Here is a 26,079-nt window from a genome sequence, read left to right as displayed (position 1 = left end):
CACTGATGTTTCTCTACCTTTCTCCCCGCCTTTCCCTCTGTCTAAAAATAAATAAATAAAATCTTAAAAAACAAAACAAAACTGTAAAACCAAGGAATGCAAAATACCTATGATCAGCTCTCATTAACTGTAGTTGAAATGCTTGATTTTCCATATAAAAATGCTTAATAATAAAATTACAGACCAGTTTTCTGTTCAGACTATTTTAAAAGCAAGTTGTGAAAAAACTTAACTTCTTAAACTTTACCTACTACATTAAACCCACCAACAGAAACCATTGCTAAGATACATTGTGTACCTATATAGAGGTTCTCAAAATTCACTTGGGAAGTAAACCATTCTCCCATAAATAAGTAAATCCAACTAATAAAGACTGAACATTTATGATGTGCCAGCAGTATAGGGAGGACAGAACAGATTTCACTGACTAGTAGGCAAAAGATATAGAAACAGATTATGGTAAAAGCATGATAATTCCAATAACAAACATTCACTTAAAAAAAATAACAGCCCTGACTGGTGTGGCTCAGGGGGTTGGGCTTCATGCTGCAAAACAAAAGGTCTTTGGTTCTGATTCCCCCTCAGGCACATGCCTGGGTTGCAGACCAGATCCCCATTTGGGGGCATGCCAGAGGCAGCCCATCCATGTTTCTCTTACAAGCTGATGTTTCTCTGTCTCTCTCTTTCTCCCTCCCTCCCCCTCTCTATACAAATAAAAAAAATTTTTTTTTAAAAAGAAAGAAAATAGCCCTGGCTGGTGTGTGCCACAGTGGATTGAGGTCTGGCCTGCAAACCATGGGGTTGCCAGTTTAATTCCCAGTCTAGGGCACATCCCTGGGTTGCAGGCCAGGTCCCCAATAGGGGGTGCATGAGAGGCAACCACACATTGATGTTTCTGTTCCTTTTTCCTCCCTCCCCTCTTTAAAAGTAAATGAATACAAATCTTTTTTTTTAAAAAGGTAAGAAAACAAATGGATTCTTATGGAACACCTTCACGAGTTGAAGGCAGACAAGGCTTACAGAAATTTCTGGCTGACTAGACTGAGACCTGCAGATCTAAGACCAAGGAGGCAAGCATGGTGAAGAGAGGCTCCAGGCCAAGAAAGAAGATCATCAAGATTCTGCCCAAGGAGGAAGAGACCAAGAAATAAAGCCCCTCTCTTACCTGTACATAGTGGCCCTGGCAGTAATATTACATACATCATTCAAAATAGCCCTTATCTACCTTAATTTTTAAAAAATACCCTTAAAAATAAAAGAATAACACTAAGAAGGGGGAAAATATTAACTAAAGGACATATGGGACACCTAAGCAGAATTTTTTAAGGTAAACTGCTTATTAAGGAACGAATTCCAGTACGAGGGCCCAGAACCCTCAAATGCATGCATGAATGAAAAATAGAAAGAAAAAGAAAGGAAAAACCCCAGCTGGAACTAAAAGTACTTCAAAACAGCCCTGGCCAGTGTGGCTCATTTGATTGGAGTAATGTACCATAGACTGAAAGACCACGGGGTCAATTCCCACTCAGTCGTATGAGACAGGAACCAACTGATGTTTTTCTCTCTCTCCCTTCCTCCCTCTCTAAAAAAGCAATGGAACTGTCCTTGGATGAGGACCTAAACAACAACAACTACAACAACAACAACAACAACGTACTTTGGAACACTGAATCATAACATGAGAAGAGAGGGAAACCAAGCAGGCAGAGTCCAGGCCTGAAACAGCTTAGACACCATGTTACCCTGGATCATTGTAATGTTGCCAGCGAGGAGCCTCATTTGAACTGTGTAACCATAGGATCAGTTTTGCATCTAAGGGAGATAACCTTCTTAATCTCAAAATAAAAAATTTAAGAGGAAACAGAGGACATTCAGTAGACCAGAGATTACCAAAATAGTGTACACACACAACAGGTAACTAGAACCTAACCTGTAAACTAAAGCAGTAGGCAAGGGGAATTAACAAAATTTGAAACTTTTTTTTAAAGACAATCAGCCGTGACCAGAGTGGCTCAGTTGGTTAAGGGTCATCCTGCACTTATAATCCAATATACCTAATATGTGTATCTGGTTCAGTTCCAGGTCAGGGCATATGCCTGGGCTGTGGGTCCAATCCCTGGTAGAGGTACAAATGGAAGGCAACCAATCAATGTTTCTCTCCCTCTCTTTCTCCCTCCCCTCCCCTCTCTCTGAAATAAAAAATAAAATAAAATAAAATTTTAAAGATAAATCAAAAAGACTTGACATACAATAAGAAGTCAGAACAGCTCTGGCTGGCGTAGCTCAGTGGATTGAGCGCGGGCTGCAAACCAAAGTGTCGCAGGTTCGATTCCCAGTCAGGGTACATGCCCGGGTTGCAGGCTATGACCCACAGGAACTGTACATTGATGTTTCTCTCTCTCTCTTTCTCCCTCCCTTCCCTCTCTAAAAAATAAGTAATAATAATAAAAATCAAATAAAATTTAAATTATATAAAAAAAGAAGTCAGAACAGATATTTCAATACCAATGTTCATAGCAGCATTATTCACCATAGCCAAAAGATGTAAACTCGCCCTGGCTGGCGTAGCTCAGTGGATTGAGCGTGGGCTGGGAACCAAAGTGTCCCAGGTTCGATTCCCAGCCAGGGTACATGCTTGGGTTGCAGGCCATAACCCCCAGCAACCGCACATTGATGTTTCTCTCTCTCTCTCTCCCTCTCTCTCTCCCTCTCTCCCTCTCTCTCTCTCTCTCCCTCCCTCCCTTCCCTCTCTAAAAATAAGTAAATAAAATCTTTAAAAAAAAAAAAAGATGTAAACTCAACTGTCCATTGAAAGATGAATGGATTAACAAAATGTAATACACATAAGTCCTCCTTTATCCCCAGGGATATGTTCAAAGACCCTCTGTGGATGTATGAACAACACGGGACTCTACATATACTATGTTGTTTCCTATAAATACGTAACTATGATAAAGTTGAATTTATAAATTACGTACAGTGAGTGATTAACAACAGTAAATAAAATATAATTATAACGTACTATAATAAAAGGTGAATGTGGTCTCTCTCTCACTCTCTCTCAAAATATTTTATTTAACCATACTCATCCTTCTTCCTGTGATGATCAAATGCCCATTGTGCTAAGATAAATTAAGGAGAACAGTGCAGGCACTGTGACATGGCATTAGGCTATTAATGACTTTCTCCTTCAGTGGTCCTCCCTCGCTGACGCATGACGAAGTCAACGGACGGATGTCAGGAGCATATGATGTCAATGGCAGGATGAATGTATTATTTCTGGACTGCTTACACACAGTGAAATATTACCCAGCCTTCAAAATGAACCGAGTACTGATACATAATACAACATGGATAAACCTTGAAGACATTACGCTAGGTTGTAAGCCAGAGCCAAATGGACAAAGACTGTAAGAAATTTTAAAAACTATCAAATAACGCTAAAGTATAAAAGTTGAAAGGTAAAAAATGCAGACTGAATACTCAAATTTAGTTTTGGTCTATTCTGAAAATCACATTAAAAAACAGTAAAAGCAAGACTACCAGTCAAGATGATAGCACAGGTAGACATGGCTCGCCTCCTCACACAGCCACATCAAAATTACAACTCCACTATAGACCCAGCACCACTTAGAACTACCAATAATCAAGCTGAATGAAGTCTGACAACTACAGAATTAAAGAAATCACTCACATCCATCCAGACTGGTAATAGAGGGGAAGGCACGAAATGGGCTGGTCCCACACCCACATGCAGTGGATAAAAATTTGGGAGGGGTATCTTGGGAGTGAGGAATCCAAGCCCCATATCAGGCCCCCAAGGCCAGGGTTCATAGCCCCCCATAACTCCTGGCTGTAAAAACCAGCAGGGATTGAGTCAGTGAAACAAACTGCTGGGGTCCCGAGCAGTTCCCCTTAAAGCAGTCATGCACAGACTTACTCAGATTGACTCTCTCTGAGCTTCTGCACCAGGGCAGCACCTATAAAGGCCCAGTGGCATAAGGAAAAGAAATGAAGTATCTGGCATCAAGGTGAGAGCTGGGGGACAGCTTTCTCCCAGACAGAAAGGTAGACAGCAGCCATTGACACTTTGAGTCTTCCCCACACAGAGGTACAGAGCCAACAGGCTGGTGCCATATCTGAGACTCCACAGACCTGGCTGACACTGTTTGCCCCACCCTGGAGATCCCCTGAGATTCTGTCCCACACAACTTTCAGGTCCACCCAAATTCTTAACCTTGACTTTTCCCCATGAATAGCTGATCTTGGCTCATGCATCACAAGTTCCTAAATCCTATCACACAAGCAACAGCTGGCCTCGGCAAGCCCCCAGTCCCCACGCCTTTTGCTAAGTGGCCCCAGGCCAGCCACTAGCAGTAGACAGCCTATATTCACAGCTTGGCTTCACCTGGGAATCTCTCAGTCCAGCACAAGTAGCAACCATCTCAGATTGCTTTATAGCTCATACAGGGTGGCCCAGGGCAGAACACAGGTGGGGGCTGACCTTGGATCCCACCATCACAGGAAATTGCAGAACCTGCACACCCAGTGGACAACTACAGACCGTATCAGAGCACCACCACCTGCCGCTGCACAGCTGATCCTCCATGGATGGTGGAGGTTGGTGGTCAGTGGTCACAACCAGTCCTCACAGCTGACTGACCTGGGTAAATCCCTCCCATTGATCCAACAGCAGTCAAGGCTCTACAAGAGAAGGTCTACTCAGACCACAGGAAGGGCGCACCTCAAGTATTCTGCTTGGGTAATAGGGGAGGCTGTGGCACTGGACCCTACAGGACACCTATTACATCAGGCCATGCAACCAAGATATGGAGTCAAAGCAGCTCCACCTAATACACAGAAACAAACACAGGGAGGCTGCCAAAATGAGCAAAGAAACATGGCTCAAATGCAAGAACAGATTAAAACTCCAGAAAAAGAACTAAACAAAATGGGGATAAGCAATCTATCAGATGCAGAGTTCAAAACATTGGTTATATGGGGGGGCGGGGGAAAACACTAGTTATAAAGATGATCAAGGAACTTACTCAGCAGCATAAAAAAGATCCAGTCAGAAATAAAGGATACACTAATTGAAATAAAGAACAATTTATACAGGGAAACAACAGTAGAGTGGGTATAGCCAAGAATCAAATAAATTATTTGAAAAATAAGGAATCAAAAAACAACCAATGAGAACAAGAAGAAAAAGAATCCAAAAAAATGAGGATAGTATTAAGCAGCCTCTGGGATAACTTAAAGTGTTCCAGCATTCACATCATACGGGTGCCAGAAGGAAGAGAGAAAGAGCAAAAAATTAGAAATCTATATGAAAAAATAAAGAAAGAAAACTTCTCTAATTTGGTGAAGGAAATAGACATGTAAGTCCAGGAAGCACAGAGAGTCCCAAATAAGATGGATGCAAAGAGGCCCACTCCAAGACACATCATAATTAAAATGCCAAAGATTAAAGAAAAAGAGAATTTTAAAAGCAGCCAGAGAAAAGAAGTTACCTACAGGGGCGTTCCCATAAGACTGTCAGCTGACTTCTCTAAAGAAATTTTGCAGGCAGAAGGGGCTGGATTTAAAGCCGTGAAAGGCAAGGACTTACATCCAAGATTACTCTACCCAGCAAAGCTTTCATTTACGATCAAAGGGTAGATAAGGTGCTTCCCTGACAAGAATAAACTAAAGGAGTTCATCATCACCAAACTATTATTATATGAAATGTTAAAGGGCCTTATTTAAGAAAAAGATCAAAACTAGGAACAATTAATATGGCAAAAAATACAAATCAACAACTGAATCTAAAACTAAGCAAACTAAGCAAACAAGAAGAACAGAGAGAGAACCATGGATGTGGAGAGTGTCTTGATGGTTGCCATATGGGAGGAGTCTATGGGAGAATGAAAGAAGAGGTGAGGGGATTAAGAAGTACAAATAGGTAGTTACAGCCATGGGGATGTAAAGTACAGTACAGGAAATGGAGTAGCTTATATGAACTTATATGCATGACCCATGGACATGAACAATGGTGTGGGGATGGCCTGAGTGGGAGGTGCTGGGTGGAAGGGAGCAAAGGGGGAAAAAATTGGGACAACTGTAATAGCAAATTCAATAAAATTAATTTAAAAAATAACAGTGAAAGTAGTTTTTAAAAGAAGTAACACAAAAGACAAAGTACAGAAAGAGAAACAATAATAAAAATTTGGGAGTTGGAAGACTGAGAGAGGCATTAAACCAAAGAGAAGTCAAATGGCAGACCAGCCTTGAGAACTTAGAAGCAATCTGATTGTGAAGAGAACCCTAAAAGTAGAGTATAGAAAGGTCTAAACAAGATTGGCTAAAAGTCTGTTCAAGATGAAATGAAGAGTTATGCTGTGGTTTATCCCCAAGAAAGCTAAAATAAAGAGATTTTTTAAGGTATAATTCCATTTAAGGACAAGGGTAACAAGAGAAGATGACAGTATAAATTAGTGCGTCTATGCAAGCATGTGTCTTAGAAGTTGAGAAGTACATGGATAAAGCATGACAGTTACTAACTTAATAGATCCCAGTATGCCAAATTCTACATCATCACTGAGCAAAACCAGGAACCAATGGTCTCTACACCACTCATCCTTCTACTAAAGGACCAGAAATTGGCAACACCTTGTACATCTGGAGTTTAGGAAGATAAAACAAAGAGGACTGGCTGAAAGTTATCATGCAGGCATGGATACGTAAGTTTCCTCCTCTACCACAAACTACCAGCTCATTGCCTCTCCCCTTCCCCCAGAGAGGCTTTTCTTCAAGGTGAAGTAAAACAGAAGGTCTCTAAACTGAGCAACACCAAACACAGTCCAGAAGTATTAGTGAACCAAAAATAGAGGGAGCAAGTGAACTGAATGTTAAAAACTCCCAGTCGTCTTCCCTTTACTGAGCTCCTAGAACAACAATAAGCCAGGTTCTTATTTTCTAGCTAGGAGAATTAAGGCTATTCTCTGAGGAGTGTCACTAAGTGAACAGAAAGAAGAAGGTACTTACTTACAAGGGACTGGAAGGAGGAAGAAGAGGGTCACCATACAAGGTAATTAAAGGTTGACAACCTCCACTTGTTCAGAAGTGCCTGTATGCTCTTTACTCTTCACTGACTTAAAATTTTTTTTTCATTTTAGAGAGAGGGAGAAGGAGGGAGAAGGAGAGGGAAAGAAACATCAACACAAAAGAGACACATTCGAAGACTGCCTTCCATACACATCGCATCCTGGGACTGAACCCGCAACCTAGGCATGTTTCTCAATCAGGAATGAAAATGGTGACGTTTCGGTTTGCGGAATGACACCCATCCAAACTGAGCCACATTGACTGGGGCTACTCTTCACCAATGAACAGAGATCTGAGGAACTCCTCAAACATAAAAAGAGAGAAGAAAGGAACAAACAGTGAAGGAAAAAAGGGAACCTGAAACAAACAGGCCAAGTACAGGAGAAAATTTCACAAAAGCTGTCATTAACATCCTCAAAAATAAAAAGGATATTGTGTTAATGAAATAAGATGCAGGGAACAAAAAGGAATTCTTGAAAATTAAAAACACAACGGCAATAATTTAAAATTCAAAAAAGGTTTAAAGACAAAGTTGAAGAAACTTCCTATAAAATAGGTAGAGTAAAATAAATATACAAAAAAGAAAAACTTATGAGGTTCAATGCGGGAGAGTAAACATCTGATTAAGAGTTCTAGAAAGAGCCCTGGCCAGTGTGGCTCAACTGGTTGGTGTCATTCCATAACCAAAAGGTTGCAGGTTTGATCCCCAGTGTGGGCACAGGTGACTCCCTGGCTGGATGCGTACAATCCCCATTTGAGGCACTGTTCCCCAAGGTCTGGATGTGTACATGAGTATAGGGAACCAATCCGCCTGGCAATGGTACTTGTAGCCCAGTCCTATTAGAAAGCCCACAGATGCGTGTCAGCAGACAAGATGCCAAACCCATGGATTGGCTCTACCATGGGAAACCAGGCCTGCATTGTACCTAGGGTGCTTTGAGGCTTGCTCTTGCTAAAACTCCCTCACCCGGAGTTGAAGCTGCAAATGCTTACTGCATATCTTTAAAGTAACTTCCTGAAGTCTGTGCTAATTCTCCTAAGGACAAAGTGTAACCAGACCAATTACTCTTATGTTCCCTTGCATTTGCAACATTTTTTCCTTGCTAATCTGTAGGAAGTAATCAGTAACATCCTTTCCTTTGTTATCTGTAAAAAGTAATCACCTAAAGCAAACCTGAGTAGAATGAATGAAAACCTTCTTCGATGTATGCTATTAGAAAGCAATAAAAGCCTGTCCAGGCAAGGGTCGAGATGCTCTCCTATTGAGAGAGTGACCAAGGCGCGCTCTCTCTCTCAGACAATGGCAGAGCCATCCCATTTTCTCCACAGGACTTCAATAGTCCGTGTGAATTTGTTCATCTCATCCACAATACTGTGGACACTGCTGGCCAGAGTCCATATCACATGAGGCAACCAATTGATGCTTCTCTCTTGCATCAATGTTTCTCTCTCTCTCTACCTCTCTCTCTAAAACCAATGGGGAAAAAAATATCCTTAGGTGAGGATGAGAAAAAAAAAGTCATAGAAAAAGAATAAACAAAGGGGAGGAAATAATCAATGAAATAATTCAAGAAAATGCCCCAGCACTGGCTGGTGTAGCTCAATGGATTGAACGCAGACAGTGAACCAAATGGTTGCCGGTTCAATTCCCAGGCAGGACACATGCTTGGGTTGTGGGCCAGGTCCCCAGTGGAGGGCATGCAGGAGGCAACCACCACTGATGTTTCTCTCCCTCTCTTTCTCCTTCCCTTCCCCCCTCTCTAAAAATAAATAAATAAAAGCTTTCGAAAGAAAAAGAATATGCCCCAGAACTAAAGAAACTAAATTTGTAGATCAAAAGGGCCCCACTAAATACACACAAAACACAGCAACAAGGCATAACCTTGTGAACTTTATGAACAAAGTGAAGAGTATACAAGCTTTCTAAACAAGAGGGACAAAAATCCCATACAAAAAAGATCAAATATCAAAATAACCTCAGATTTAATAGGAACTCTGGAAGCTAAAAGACAATGCCTTCAAAAGTCTAAGCACAAATGATTTCTAGCCTAGTATTTTATATCAGCCAAACTATCAAACAAGTGTTAAGAACAAAAATATATTCAGATAATGCAGGGCCACAAAAAAATTTATCTCCCACACTCCCTTTCTCAGGAAACTACTGAATATGAGTAGGTAAACCAAACACGAGTTAAAACATGGAATCCAACACAAGAGGGAGTTGAAGGGAGTCCCTAAGACCACAGCTGTTCACCAGACTACAGTAGACTGAAGGAATATATAAGGGTCCAAGGGTCCGGATGAGACTTATTTAAGATGATAAGAATGACAAATTATTGATATATTAAATCATGTGGAAACAAACAAAAACTAGGAGACTTTTACTATAAATTATCAATCAATATATAGACTTATTAATAACCCTCTCTCTCACTAAAAACACACACATTTTACAGAAAATTGAAACAACAACAACCTTGTGAGGACAACGCAAACTCAGGACACTATGTGACTAAGATCAGTATACTGTTAACATAATAATGTACACACTGAATTTCTAACCAAAATTATAACATATTAGGGAAAACATGAAAGAGGAGGCCAGAGATGCGGTGGGAGGTGAGACCCAATGCATGGAAGGATGAAAAATAACTAACCCACAACTTCTATGAACAGAAGTAAAAAATAATCCAGATAATGAAATTTTGACATTCAAATAATAAGTATCAAATGATTCAGCCCTGGCTGGTGTGGCTCTGTGGATTGAGCACAGGTCTGTGAACCCAAAAGTCACACCAGTTTGATTCCCAGTCAGGGCACAAACCTGGGTTGCAGGCCAGGTCCCCAGCTGGAGGCGTGTGAGAGGCAACCAATCGATGTATCTCTATCTTCCTCCCTCCCTTCCCCTCTTTCTAAAAATATATAAATAATTAAATTATATGCACTATTATAAAATTAATGACCTAAATAATAATAATAATATTTCATGAAACAGAGTTTTCTAACACCGTTGGAATACTTAGCTTCCCTAAGAAAACAATAAACATGAATGATGACAGTAATGTGAACAGTCTAGTACGATTTTTAATTTTTACACTGATTAACTTATGCTGCTACAAAACATTAACAGTGGTCATAGTTTCTGTTGCTGGGGTGCAGGAGTACTTTGACAGCAGTCTGTCCAAAATTCCTCCTACTAGGTAATAACAATAGCAAGACTGATGATTCTACTAGGTGTATGCTATGAAGGAGATGAACAGAAAAAGGAGCACATTCAAAGAAAAATGGAGACTTAACTACTAAGAGTGTTAATTAAGCTTTTCAGAACTTGACTGGCTATAGCTTGCTATAAACTACAAGAAAAAGGAAACACGTCAGAAGTGGTTTGTGAATTTTCATTTGGGAGATGTCTCATAGGACGATGCTCCACAGCCTAAGTGGACAGAGATTAAATTGAGACATTAATTGAGAACAATTAATTTATTACCACATGGGACATAGTTGACATGCTCAAAATATCCAAATCAGTATTTATTGGTGAAAATGAAAAATGTCTTTTATTTTACATAAAAAAACTAAACAGACTTTTGGCCAACCCAGTATGTTTTTATGTCACATGTGTATGTGTGTATGATCTTTACAACACAAGATTAGAAATAAGCTAACATCCATCAATAGAAGAATGGTTACATAAAGCATAGCATATTCAAAAAGTAAAAAACTACGCAGCTGTAAAAAGAGAAGAGGAGGAAGTTTGCACTAATATGGAAAAATCTTCAAGTAAAAAAAGCAACTGTAGAAAGAAAATACAATATGCTACTTTTATGTTAAAATTAAATGGCTAGGGATATGAGACTACATATGTGGATTTACAGAAAGAAACTTTCATAACAACTGGTTTGATAGGAGGGGTAAAGAATGGGGCAGATCAGACAAAAGGAGGGAATAAGTTGATTATTTAAAATTGTGTTGTGTATGTAACCTATTCAAAAACTAAAATGTATATATTAAAACTACAATAAGCCCAAGCTGGTCTGGTTCAGTTGGTTGGATGTCATACTGCAAGGTGAAAAGTCACCAGTTCAATTTCTGGTCAGGGGCGCATGTCTAGGTTGCGAGCCTAGTCCCAAGTTGGGGATACGCAAGAGGCAGCTGATTGATGTTTCTCTTCCTCTCTTTCTCCCTCCCTTGCTCTCTCTCTAAAAAGTAAATAAAATCTTAAAAAAAGAGTACAATAAAGTCACAAACCATCTTAATAGAAAAAAAGGAACTCAAGATCAAGTTTCAGCCCCTGTCTTACAGCATTTTGAAGATAAATCACCTGAGGGTCTAACAAAGTATTAATGGTAATACTCTAAAAATTAAAATTCAAAATTCACCCTGGCAGGGTGGCTCTGTTGGTTGAAGCATCATCCCCTACCCCAAAAGGTTGTGGGTTCGATCCCTGGTCAGGGCACATACCCAGAGGTTGAGGGTTCAGTCCCCTTTCAGGGCACATACAGGAGGTAACCGATACATGTTTCCCTCACTTTCTCTCTCTCTCTCTCAAACCAATATATATATATATCCTCAGGTGAGAATTTTAAGAAAACTCAAAATAACTCATAAGCATTTTAAATAATGGTTTCAGCTTTAACTTATGAACGGCAACACAAACCTGACAATTAAAGTTAGGGTAATAAATATACTGGAAAGTGATTCTGGATGATGTAAACTTTACGGTGAATAAGCCTAACACTTTCCTGGCATCTACAGATAGAATAGAACAGTCATTTACAAAATCCAAAAAAGCAAAATAAATTAGTAAGTATTCACAAAACACTCAAAGGTAAAAACTGAGTTATACTAAATGCAAATGCAGTTTATAATTCCAAACCATCTTATTATGTGAACTCAAGTGCAAATATTACCTTTCATTTTTGAGTGTGTGTTAATCAGTGGATCAGAGCAAATCCTGCAGGGCCACCACGGGCGCCTCTTGAATTTTGCCCAGATGAGATCTCCAACTTCATACTTCAGTGGTGCAGACTTTTTCTTGGGTTGACACTTTAGACAGACAAAACACAGAACATCAATAAGAATCAAAAGTTTCTGAAACAATATATCATCTTCTCACAGCCTTCTAAAAACAGCAATGGCTAAAAAAAATTCTAGATGAAAATACTCCAGTTTAACAATTACAACTAAAATACTCTTTTAATTGGTCATAACATAGCCCTTCATACAGTAGAGCTCTCAATTTGTATTTGTTTTATGTAAGTAATCTACCCACATTCTGGAAAAATAAATAATTTATTTTTATTTAGAAAGACCTAAAAACTGAAATAAACAGAATCATCCCAAGGAAAAGATTATCTTTGCCTTAGTCCTTGGATAACAACACATCAGGGGGGAAAAAAGAGAGAGAAAAAATGTTTTTTAAAGTTCACAATGTCAAGAGACTGTGATCCCAGTACAGTGTTATTTGTCCATTTTATCTCCATAAAACTGGGGGAAGTGGGACTAAGACTGTGGTCCCTCCTACAGGTGATATTCTACATACTTCAGACATCCTACTCATTAATTAACAATTAATTAACAAAAACACAGATACCTTATTCATTAATTAAAAATAATGGCTCCAACAAAATAATCCTGGAAACTACTGGGCAGATTCTAGGAACGTCAGTACAACTGACTTGGTTATTTCCCAGGATACGCGGCAGAGCTTATCTAAGACCAGAGCAGTGCACGACCCCAAAGGACAACATTCATGCAGAACACCATGTGCATCAAGCTCCTTGGACTTGTCCAATGCAGAGACCCTGGCTGAATCATTTTTCCAAAAATAATATGCCTAACTGATCTGCAATTCAAATGCCTCAATTTCAGCCCTAAACCCATGCCCGTGCCTTATCACCCCATAAACAGCACAGATCTCCTGTCCTGAGAGGAAGACAACTTTGTAATTAGTAAAACAACTTCCCACCTGATAACCACAAAAAGGAGTGGCAAGTATGCTGGGATGTTTCTGGGCAAAAGAAGCACTAGAGTACTTCAACAAAGAATAATCTACTCCATTTACCCCCAGGGGATGTACAAATACTATTTTGATTTTCTGTAAGTGCCATGTCTTTTTTTCTAATCAATCAATCAATCAATCAAATTTAATTAATCTTTATTTTTAAAAAGTATTTTTATTTATTTTTAGAGAGGGGAAGGAAGTAGAAAGAGAGGAAAAGAAACAGCAATGTATAGTTGTCTCTTACATGCCCCCTAACTGGGGACCTGGCCGACAACCCAAGCATGTGCTCTGACTGGGAATCAAACTGGTGACCCTTTGGTTTGCAAGCTGATGTACGTGCCAGGTCTTTTAAAAAGACTTGGTGAGCTATTCCCTCAGGTTCCAGCTTCCCGCTAAGGCTTAAAACAGTGTGTGCCTGGCAGATTAAGTATTCAAAAAGAGCATTCTGAATGAATTGACTAAAGTCATTCAAATAAAAATAATGAATAATGCCTGAGACTCAAGGATATCAAAAAACTGGGCTCAATTCAATGATTTATAAATTACCACTCAAGTTTTAAAACTCTGTATTCATACAGAACTAAGTTAAATCTCAAAGAATGCCCTTATTCTATGAAAATTCTGTGATTAGTATAGTTACTAGGAAATGAGACAAACTACATCTCACTACATAAACAAATTTTTAAAAAGCCCAATAGGCCACTTTTGCCTGTTACAAGTTTGTTAGTTATCAGAACAGCAACAACAAAAAACCATGACTTCAAGGCTAGTTGGCTTTGAAACTTTAAAAAAAAACAAGCTACCAAGACAGATGGAAAAACAAATCTTTTACTTGCCTCTACTGAAAACTCTAATTTGAGTAGATTTTCCATAAATTTCTGATATAATTTTATTTGTGATCAATTAATATACTTGACAATCATGGCTAAATATGAAATCTGCTTGTCTATTAAAGTCCTAAGTGACTTTAAATAAACTAACATTTGGTGTTTGCTATGTGCTAGACACTGTTCCTCCTTCAACCCTCTCAAGGTTGACACCATATTATTACTACACTACCATATGCCTATGGTCATATACTTAGTCATATAGTTAAGTGGCAGAGCCAGGACTCAAACCTGGGTAACCCAATGCTGGATCCCAAACTCTCAACCATTACCTTATGATCCAGTAACAAAATAAAACCATTATTACTACATACTTCATGACAAATTCAGCCATAACCTATGACATGAGGTTGGTTCTATCTGCCCCACTTATTACTACTACAAAGTAATTATGTTATTTAGGAACTATAAAACAGATGCCTTCAATAGAAAGCTGAGAAATAATATGAGTGTTCTTTCTCACACAACCAGAATCATACAACCAGACAAAGCAGTAATGAGTTCTGTCTTCTGATTCCATTACAAATTATGTTGCCATAAACAAGACAATTAATTCAGCCTCAGTTTCCAAAGTCATAAAATCAGGAAAGAAATTATCTGCTCTACTACAAAGCATCAAAATGAAATAATTACTAATTCCACTCATAATATTTTCACCCAAAGAAAATAATACAAACAAGCAAAAGATTGTAGAAAGACAGTTAAAGCAATTACTTATAACAAAAAGTTAACATTCAACAAGAGACCTGTTAAACAAATTATGCTGACAACTCAATGAACTATGCAAAGTATAGATAAAGTTATGGGATATACACATCCAATATATCAACCATCAGAAACTAGACTGGAAACTGTAATGATGATTTTAAAAAAATAAAGTCATTGAGAAACATAAATAAAAATGTTTCTTTACATTAATGGTATCATGGTTGAAGATTTTCACAAACCTGAAACATTTCCTCCTTACTACCTTGATTGATTTACCATGACCACATAAAACAATATATGTGAATCCAGTAGGAAAATACATATACAAGTACACAATTAATGAACAACATCACCCAAATCCAACTGATCTTAATACATAAAAAGTTAGAGACAGGAAAGAATTCCAGATCAAAGACACACCTCCAAACATAAAAACAGAGAAAATAAGAACAGGAAGGGAAAAAAGGAACATGAACTCTTCTCTTCAGAAGAGAGCTTGAAAATTTCATTTTGGAAAGCAAGACTCACAAATAACTCTTTGTTAAAGTCCTAATTCAACTGCACACAGATTTACTAAACACCTACATACAAAGCTCAGGAACAGACACAAAGATGAATCCTGATCCCAAGACACCTAGGAGTAACAGGGAAGACAGTGAAGAAATGTCATTTGAGCTTAAAGAAATAATAGCAGAAATTGGCTAAGAATTCACCAGTGTTAATCAGTCACTAATCCACTGATTCAATCAAGGAGGTGAACAAATCCTGAGAATAAACAAACACAAATCCATACCTAGATACATGAAAATATTAGAAACAAAACCAAACAACCCCCTCATTCCAAAAAAGAAAGAAAATCTTTAAACACAACCAGAGAAAAAGACACATTACCTTTAAAAGGCAGGAGATTTCTAATTCCCAACTACTGACCTCACCAGCAAGAATGGAATTCAGAAAGACAGAGGAATGATAGTTTCAATATGCCATCAGAAAACACCTGCTAATGTGGAAATCTCTGTCCAGCAAAACTATCTTTCAAGAAGTAGAGCTAAATACAATCTCAGACAAACCAAAAGTGGGAGAGTTAGTCACCAGTGGATCCTCAAGAACGAAAATTTTAAAACAATTCAGACAAAAGGAAATTATCTCTGGTCTGAGACATAAAAAAATAAAAGAAGGAGTAACTGTGCAAAATGAAAAATGACTGTTTAAAACAACAATGTCTAAGAGGTTTAAAAGAACAAGGATGAACCATAAAATTTACAATACTCCAAGTTGAAAAAGGATAATGAGGTTAAAGTGTTCTTAAGGTTTACATATTATTAGGGAGAAATAAAGTGTTTTAAACTCTATATATTGTCAGGAAAGAAGGTAATGGAAATTTTAATACTGAAAAAGTTAGGGAGGACTCTTGTAATTTCTGGGTAACCTCTAAATGAAGAGAAACCAATCACTATGCAATTTCCAAACCTGAATGCAGGGAGCTAGGGCATAATAGAACAATGAAAACACTTAAAGTGCAAAAGAAGGCAGGGAAGGAGAAGAAAAATAAACAAGACAAATAGCACAAAATAACATGGTAAATTTCAACTCAAATTTATTGCTAATTAAAGTGAACTAATTTAAAAAACTTTATACCTCTAGAGCCCTGGTCAGGTAGCTCAGTTGGTTAGCACATCTTCCTGATACGCTAAGGTTGCAGGTTCAATCCCCATCAGGGCATATACAAGAATCAACCGATGAATGCATAAGTGAGCAGAACAACAAATTGATGTTTCTTTCTCTCTCTCTCTCTGCCTGCCACCTTCCCTTCTTCTAAAATCAATTTTTAAAATATTTATGCCAGCCCTGGCTGGTGTGGCTCAGTTAGTTGGAGGGTCATCCCACAAACTGAAAGGTCATGGGTTCAATTCCTGGTCAGGACACATAACCAGGTTGCAGGTTACAAGAAAGCAACCAATCAATGTTTCTCTCTCACATCGCTGTTTCTCTTTCCCTTCCTCTCTCTCTAAAAGCAACGAAAATATGTCCTTGGGTAAGGGCAATAAATAAATAAAAATAAATTAAAATGTATGCCTTTAATAACAATAGCCTCAAAATACAGAAAACATAAAAGGAAAATATATATAGAAAACAAAAATTGGCAGAGTGGTAAGAAAAAATATGTTATAATCATAGTGGAGATAAACCTCTCTCAGCAATTAACAGAACAAGCAAAAAAAATAAATTGCTGAGAGTTTGAAAATTTCAGCATCATAAAAAACAAATCACTTAATGAATACAAATAATCCCTACACTCTAAGTGTGGAATATATCTTTTTCCTGAGCATAGGGAATATTTATAAATATTAACCATGTAGTACTGGGTCATTGAGTACTCTCAACCAACTGAAAGGACTGAAATCATGTGGAACGTATTCTCTGTCCATAGTATAATTAAATTGGTAATTAATTACAAAAACATTACTAAAATATGCCTCTTTTAGGAAACTAACAAGTATACTTTAAATAAACCTTACATCAAAAAATAAATCATAGCCTGGCTGGCGTAGCTCAGTGGGTTGAGCATGGGCTGCAAACCAAAGTGTCGCAGGTTCGATTTCCAGTCAGGGTACATGCCTGGGTTGCAGGCCATGACCCTGAGCAACCACACATTGATGTTTCTCTCTCTCTCTTTCTCCCTCCCTTCCCTCTCTAAAAATAAATAAATAAAATCTTTTTAAAAAGACCTCTAAAAAATTATAAATAAATAAATCATAGTAAAAATTAAAATATATTTTGAACATAATAAAATGTCACACCAAAGATCATAAAGAAGAGCCCTGGCTGGTGTGACTCAGTGGTTGAGCGCCAGCCTGCGAACCAAAGCATTGCCAGTTCGATTCCCAGTCACGGCACATGCCTGGGTTGTGGGCCAGGTCCCCAGGATGGGGTGTGCAAGAGGCAACCACACATTGATGTTTCTCTCCCTCTTCTTTTCTCTCTAAAAAATAAATAAAATCTTTATAAAGTCAATGTGGCTACAATAGAGTGACCAAGCAAGAGAAAAGGAAGAAATTAAGTCAGAGAAATAATTCAGGGAGAGGAAGAAATATCCCTTATTCTGCTCTAAGTAAGGCAGATATCTTTGAATGGTTGATGTTTTAAAAGGACCACTCTGAGTGCAAAATTGAAAACAGCTATAGGGGGTTCAGGTGGAAGCACAGAGTCCTACTTAGAAGGTTTGTGCAATAATAATCCAAGTGAGATAGAACAGTTACATGAACCAATCTTGGATTGGTGGAGGGAGCAAGAAGTAGAAAGAGCCAATGAAATTTACTGATGAAATGGATATGGGTGCTACAGAAAGAACTTGGGGATCACTCTAAGGGTTTATGCCTCAAGTATGAGAAAGATGGAACTGCCATTAACAAAAAATGGAGAAGACTGCAGTGGTCCACCATTATCTGCAGTTTCCCTTTCCACAGTTTCGGTTCCTGTCAACCAAGGTCCAAAATATTAAATGGAAAATTCCAGGAAGAAACAATTCATAAATTTTAAAATGCATGCTGTTCTAAGCAGTATAATGAAATTTCGAGCAGTCCCACTCAATCCCAAACTACCCAGCATGTGACTCACCCCTTTGTCCACCACAGCCATGCCATATATGCTACCTGCCCATTAGTCACTTAGTAGCCTTCCTGGTTATCAGATCAAAGGTTGAGGTATCTCAGTGCTGTGTTCAAGTCACCATTATTTTACTTAATAATGGCCCCAGAACACAAGAGTAGTGATGCTTATAATTCGAATATGCCAAAGAAAAGTTGGAAAGTGTTTGTAACACATCATCAGGTCAGTAGCAGCCAGTAGGGGGTGCATGAGAGGCAACCATACATTGATGTTTCCCTTCCTCTTTCTCCCTCCTCCCCCTCTCTAAAAATAAATAATATCTTAAAAAAACAAAAGAAAGAAAATAATCCAAAAGAAGGAGAAAGGCTAAAGGCTGTTAACATCTGTTACCTTAAACTGTAAATACTAAAAGTGAAGGAAAAAACTAACTTAAACTATAAGAAGACAGGAAAACAAATTTGGAATCATTTGCTGGTTTATTAAGCAGTAAGTCATTAAAAATTACTATGGGAAGCCAGAAAAATATTAAAAAGAAAAAATACTAAACTTTTAAAGATGTCATTACCACTATAAAAAATTAAATGTGCATAATAAAGGACTACACAAATTTTAATTGTTTTGTATAGACTCTGGTAGAATTTATTTTTCCTTTTTAAACTTTCTTTAATCATGTAATTGTTTCAAGCAATTCATATTAAAAAGATACAAGTAAAACTTGCCAAACAGGTTCTTTAATTTCTCCCATTGCTGCTTTAGTCACTTAAGGGTATACTGTTTTAATAACAGTTTAAGAAACGTAGGTCACTTGATAATAAAGATTACTGCCTTATCTCTGCATCTCTAGTTGCTACAGAGTAGTGGATGCTGCAGGTGCTCAGATAATGTTTACCGAGTTGGTTAAATTAAGTAATTCACGTCAAATCACTCATTCACATATTTACTAAATTTGGAAACTAGTAAATAGGGAATATTTCTATAGGGTGAAAATTATGGAAGACTTTCTCTTTTTTTTGCAGTAAACACTTATTTTCAAAGAAAATATTTCTTCATATATAAGCATTTTATAAATATTCTGAGCGGCTTATAACTCAGGCATGGAACAAACAAGTCCTTTATGAGCTGATTGTCTCTTTGGAAGACAGAAATTAGCTAAGTAAAATATTCTTAATGATAAGGGGGGGGGTGAAAGGATCTTGGAGAAAGAACTAACTTTATTATTAGTAACAAATTTCTCAAAACAACTTCAAGAAATAAAGACAGTCAAAGTACTCTGGCTGGATAGGACCTAGATTCTTCTTGTTTTCAATCTCCTTTTTCACTATTTTCCACCTCAAAAGCTCATACACCAAACTATCCACAGTTCCCCTTTTAGATCCTACTCTTTATCCTTCTAGCTCCTCTCAGCCAGGAATTCCTGTCTTTTCTCCTAGGTCCCTTCAGGAAGCCTTCCTTCCAGCAGCATCTCCTTTTCCTTAGCTACACCAAGTACCTTTCCACTATATCCTATGGGTCTCTTAGCTCAACATTACATTGTTTTCAGTTTATGTCTATCTATTCCATCAGTCTGAATAGGTGCCTGATTCTGTCAGCTTCAGAACCTATCAAAACTTGAGTCCTGCCTTCCGGTCAAGATGGCAGGGTAGGCAAACATGGCTGGCCTCTTCGCAAAACCACATCAAAATTACAACTAAAATACAGAACTACCATCGCTCTGACTCAGAACTGTGAGAACTCAAGTTGAATGGAAGTCTGGCAACTATGGAATTAAAGAAATCATATCCATCCAGATTGGTAGGAGGGATGCAGATGCAGAACAGGCTGGTCCCTTAGCCGTGTTTGGTGGATAAACATTAGAGAGGGATATCTCAGGAGTGAGGAGGCCCAATCCCATACCAGGCTCCACAGCCCGAGTTTCCAGTGCCAGGAAAGTAAGTCCACACAACTTCTAGCTGCAACAACCAGCAGGGTCTGAGTCAGCAGCCCTAAGCAGTTCGTCTTAAAGAACCCACACACGGACTCAGCTACTCAGACTCACTCCCTCTGAGCTCTAGCACTGGGATAGCAGCTTGAAAGATACCACTGGTATGCAGGTGAGTTCTGCTCACCTTGATACCAGACACTTCATTGTCCCATTTCTAAACCCTCTACCCGCCGATCCAGCATGCTGGTGCCATATCTAGACTCCATCAACTGGCTAACACTAGCGCCTAGGAGATCCCCAGAGACTCTGCCCCACCCAAATTTGCAGCCCATCCAAGCTGCTTTTCCATATGAATGGCTCCTTTGACTCTTGCTTCACAACTTCCCGAATTCTCTCAAACAAGCAACAGCTGGCCTCAGTAAGCCCCAGGCCCAGCAACGGCAAGAGCCAGACTACTTTCACAGCTTGGCTTCACCTGAGCATCTCCAAGCCCAGCACAAATGGCAGCCATCTCATGTTGCTTTATAGCTCAGGCAAGGTGGCCCTGGGCAAAACACAGGTAGGGGTGACCCCAAGGGCAGTGCACCCAGTGGACAGCTATAGACCACATCAGAGCACCACCATGCTGCCCCTTCACAGTTCATCCTCCACGGAAGGTGGAGGTGGTCACAACCAGTCCTTGCAGCTGAATGGCAGGGGTAAATCCCTCCCACTGACCTGCCAATGGCAACCAAGGTACAACGACAAGAAAAGAATGTACTCAGCCCACATGAAGGGTGCACCTCAAGTACCCAGCTTAGGTGATGGGAATGCTGTGCCAATGGACCCTACAGGACCCATTACATTAGGCTACACTACCAAGACATAGAGTCAAGACACTACCTGTATATAGAAACAAACACCAGGAGGCTACCAAAATGGAGAGACAAAGAAACATGGCCCAAATAAAAGAACAGATCAAAACTTAAGAAATAAATCAGGGGTGTCAAACTCATTTTCACTGGGGGCCACATCAGCTTTGCGGTTGCCTTCAAAGGGCCGAATGTAACTTTAGGACCGTATAAATGTAACTACTCCCTAACAGTTAAGTGAGAGCTGGGCTCTGCCTCCAGGTAGAAACAAGGTGCAGGGCCGGATAAAACACGATGGAGGGCTGGATACGGCCCCAGGGACTTCCGTTTGCCACCTGTGAACTAAATGAAATAGACATAAGCAATCAATCTACCAGATGCAGAGTTCAAAACACTGGATATAAGGATGCTCAAGGAACTTAGTGAGAACATCAACAGCATAAAAAGATCCAGTCAGAAACAAAGGATACACTAACTGAAATAGAGAAGAATTTACAGGAAAACAACAGTAGAGTGAATATAGCCAAGAATGTAATAAATTATTTGGAACATAAGAAAAAACAATCAATTAAACAACAAGGAGAAAAAAGAATAAAAAAAAAACAGGATAGTATTAAGCAGCCTCTGGGACAACTTCAAGAGGTCCAACATTCACATCATAGGGTTACCAGAAGGAAAAGAGAAAGAGCAAGAAATTAGAAATGTATTTGAACTAATAGTGAAAGAAAACTTCCCTAATTTGATGACGAATATAAACATGCAAGTCCAGGAAGCACAGAGAGTCTCAATCAAGGTGGATGCAAAGAGGCCCACTCCAAGGCACATCATAATTAGAATGCCAAAGATTAAAAAGAGAGAATCTCAAAAGCAGCAAGAGAAAAGACATTAGTTACCTACAGAGGAGTTCCTATACGACTGTCAGCTGATTTCTCTAAAGAAGCTTTGCAGTCTTAAAGGGATTCGCAAGAAATATCCAAAGTCATGAAAAGCAGGAACCTACTACAGCTAAGAATGCTCTACCAAGTAAAGATATCATTTAGCATTGAAGGGCAGATAATATGCTCCCCAGATAGGAAAAAAATAAAGGAGTTCATCATTACCAAACCATTATTAAATGAAATGTTAAAGGGCCTTATTTTAAAAACAGATCAAAATTATTATCAATAAAATGGCAGTACCTACGTATCTACGAACAACTGTATAAAAAACAAACTAAGCAAACAAGAACAGAGAGAGAATCATGTATGTGGAGGGTGTCTCGATGGTTGCCAGATGGGAGGCATGTGTGGGGGAATGGGTGAAGAGGTGAGAGGATTAGGAAGTACAAATAGGTAGTTACAGGATAGCCATGGGGATGTAAAGTACAGTACAGGAGATGGAGTAGCCAAAGAACTTATATGCATGACCCATGGACATGAACAATGGTGGAGGACTGCCTCAAGAGAGTTAGGGTGCTCAGTGGGGGTTGGGGGCCAGCCAAGGGAGGAAAATCAGGTCAACTGTAATAGCATAACCAATAAAATATAACTTTAAAAAACCTGAGTCCTTTCAGCACATTATATTCACTTTCAAGATAAGTGAGACAAAGAAAGTACTCTATGGTATCATATGTGATATCCAAAAGATTTAAGTCTGTAAAAAAAACAGAGTAAAGTGGTGATTACTTGGTAATGAGGCAGAGTGGGGATGAGTGATGGTGTTTAATGGTACAAACTTGTAGCAAGTAGTAAATATCTCATAGAGGTCTGATACATGGTATAATAAATACAGGAAATAATATTATGCTATAATTATGTAATGTGATAAATTACTACATTAGTAATCTTATTACAATATATAAATGTATCAAAGTTAACATGCTGAACACCTTAATCTTCACGGCAAATTTATTCAATTAAAAAAAAAAAAACCTTGTAAATCCTTAATCTACATAATCTCACTTGTCTTAAAAAGATAAATGAGAACCCTGGCTGGCATAGCTCAGTGGACTGAGCGCGGGCTGCGAACCAAAGTGTTGCAGGTTCAATTCCCAGTCAGGGTACATGCCTGGGTTGCAGGCCATGACCCCCAGCAACTGCACATTGATGTTTCTCTCTCTCTTTCTTTCTCCCTCCCTTCCCCCTCTAAAAAATAAATAAATAAAATCTTTAAAAAAAAGATAAATGACATTTAAACACATAAACATTAAAGGTTTTACTTCAAGGATGGCCAACAATCAGTCACTATCCTCAAAATTCCCTGGTTTGAAAATGGGCAATACTACTAAATTTGAGACAGGGATAGCACATCAGAGTTTAATCAGACTACTAAATTGTGAAATTATAGTTCTCTAAGCAATCTTAAGATTACCAATTAGTCTCCCACATATCTGGATTTTGGAAAGGGGGTACACGGCTATTCCAAACAATTACTCCAGTAAAATATCTTTTCCCAAACATTTCTTCATCATGGGGGTTAGACTGCAGATGGTCTCAGACACTATATACACTAACACATTTGGTTTTCTGCAAAGCTATGGAGTAACCTTAGATTCTGGAAAGGGTCATAATTCAACCTTCCTCACTAAAGTCTCTCTTAGCTCTAACTTCAACCTTTCTAAGAGCAAGTGAAAACAGAGACCGACTTCTAACATTCTGTCAGAAACAGCCTCAGATATTTTTAATCTAAGCATTCATGAATCACGTGTGAGTATTCAAAATCTTTGAAGGTCCCCAGCCCAATTCAAAATTAGACCAACCCCCACCCCCGCCAAAAAAAAAAAAAAAAAAGGCCAATGCTCCTTTCAGTTGGTGGTAGTCTGGTTAAAAATGTACAACAGATGACAACATTTTTCTTTTCTGTATAAAGTTGTAGATTGATTCTTCAAATTAAAGATGGAAGCTGACTTTTCTAACCAGAAATGGTTTATGGAATCAATTTGCAAAAATATAAGAGGCAGCAAACAAAGGAAAGAGTAAAGATATTTTATCGCCCTTAGATTCTTTGCTCAAGTGTAAACTCTATGAAAACAGGATAACTTCCTTATCCCTAACACTTCACCCAGGATACTAAAAAAATATGTGAAATGAAAAGAAACAAGAAAACTTTAGCTTAGTCTCACAACTATATTACATTCAAATCAGACTGAAGGGAGGTTAAAATGCATCTCAACCACATCACACATGGAGCACTTACTTGCAAAGTAAAATAACTGAATATTAAGTACAGTGATCAAGCCAGTTACATTTGGACACACTAAGAATCAGGCCCTAGCTGGGTAGCTCAGTAGGCTGGAGTATCATCCCACACACCAAAAGGCTGTGGGCTCAATTCCCAGTCAGGCCACATGCCTAGGTTGTGGGTTTGAGCCCCTGTTGGGGTGCTTACAGGAGGCAACTGCTTGGTGTTTCTCTCTCCCACCCTCCTTCCCTCCCTTTCTCTCTAAATTCAGTAAAAACATATCCTTAGATGAGGACTAAACAAAAACAAATTTTTTTCAGAGGCACTCTACTAAACACTTAATTACTTAACTTTTTGGAAATCCAAATATTCCCCAATCAAAACCAACTAACTTTAAAAAGAATATTCACACAAGCAAAGCCACTGAAGCTGTTCTAAAGCTACCAACACATTTTCTCATTTGCAAACAGCCTTGTCTTGAGCCAATGAGGGCACTAACTAAAATCTCAAAAGCAATTTGGGGGAATGACGCATAGTTTTTAAAAAGCGATACTTAAAATGTGCTTTAGTTTAATCACATACTAAATGGCCAAGAAATGGTCCAGACCCATGTGGCTAAGTGGGTTGGGCATCATCCCATGCAAGGCCAATTCCAGGTCTGGGCACACGCCTGGGCTGAGGGTTCAGTGCCCAGCTGGGACATGTACGAAAGGCACGTTCAACGTTTCTCTCTTCTATCAGTGTCTCTCTTCCTCATCGATGTTTCTCTCCCTCTCTTTCTCCCTCCCTTCCCCTTTATCTAAAAATAAATAGACAAAATCTTTGAAATGGCCAAGAAATGGAAATAATCTAGACATCACACAGAGACTTGGCTAAATAAATTACAAAACATCTATACATTGGAATATAGAAATTTCATACACACATATACATTAAGTAGAGGAGGAAAGGTTACAAAAGGCATGTATAAAATCTCCAATTTTATAAAAACATACCTTTTTATACACACTCTAGGACAGAATTTCCAAGCAATAGTGAGAAAAATGCACCAAAGAAATCAGCATTATCACACTCTGAATTATTTTTTAAAGAATCTGGCCCTGGCTGGCATGGCTCAGTGGATTGAGCGCGGGCTGCGAACCAAAGTGTTGCAGGTTCAATTCCCGGCCAGGGTACATTCCTGGGTTGCAGGCTATAACCCCCAGCAACCGCACATTGATGTTTCTCTCTCTCTCTATCTCCCTCCCTTCCCTCTCTAAAAAATAAATAAATAAAATCTTAAAAAAAAAAAAAAAGAAAGAAATGGTCATTGATACTTAAGAAAAAAAAAAGAATCTGTAACTGTCTCTGTGCCTCATCTGAACCGCCTACAAAATGGTACGGTACCCACTTCTTAGGGCTACTGGAAGCTAATGTACAAACACTTTAATATAAAAAACACCAATAGCTGTTACTGTGTAGCACGGTAGGTGTTAGTTTCTATTATTCCAAAGCCTTCAAATTAGAAGCCTGTTCTTCCTCCTCTACTCAGAGCTGATTCTCCTCTGAGTAGCAATATTCAAGGCTTCGACTTATTTTTTTATCTTAATTAGTACTATGAAACCATTTTGAGAGCATACTAGAGTGATTCAAAACATGGGGTCTCTGGAGTCATACTTCATAAAATTGTTAGAAAGTGCCTGGCACATAGTAACAACTCAAAAAACAGTTGCCATAATATTATTCACTGTATTTCTTTGTATAGATACATTATTTCAGTTACTTTAAGAATATGACACCCCTGGCTGGTTTGGCTAAGTGGATGGAGCCCCGGGCTATGAACCAAAGTGTCGCTGGTTCGATCCCCAGTGGGGG

General features: G+C 38.7%; 1 protein-coding gene across 9 annotated transcripts in view; it reads right to left on the bottom strand.

Annotated features, from left to right (window-relative positions):
* Positions 1-26,079, bottom strand: part of NSD1 (nuclear receptor binding SET domain protein 1) — a 147,889-nt gene that overhangs the window by 63,338 nt on the left and 58,472 nt on the right. For all 9 annotated transcript variants that reach the window (XR_004900507.1, XM_036014391.1, XM_036014394.1 and 6 more), the window contains one exon: positions 11,997-12,132. Coding sequence is in view for 8 of the 9 variants with exons in the window: in XM_036014391.1 (XP_035870284.1) it covers positions 11,997-12,132 (136 nt within the window). In the remaining variant the exon portion in view is untranslated. The remainder of the gene's footprint in view (positions 1-11,996; positions 12,133-26,079) is intronic.

Source organism: Phyllostomus discolor, chromosome 13, assembly GCF_004126475.2.
Source record: "Phyllostomus discolor isolate MPI-MPIP mPhyDis1 chromosome 13, mPhyDis1.pri.v3, whole genome shotgun sequence".
In the NCBI taxonomy this organism is placed as follows: domain Eukaryota; kingdom Metazoa; phylum Chordata; class Mammalia; order Chiroptera; family Phyllostomidae; genus Phyllostomus; species Phyllostomus discolor.
Note: the sequence above shows the minus strand (reverse complement) of the source record. Positions and strands in the feature narration are given on the sequence as shown.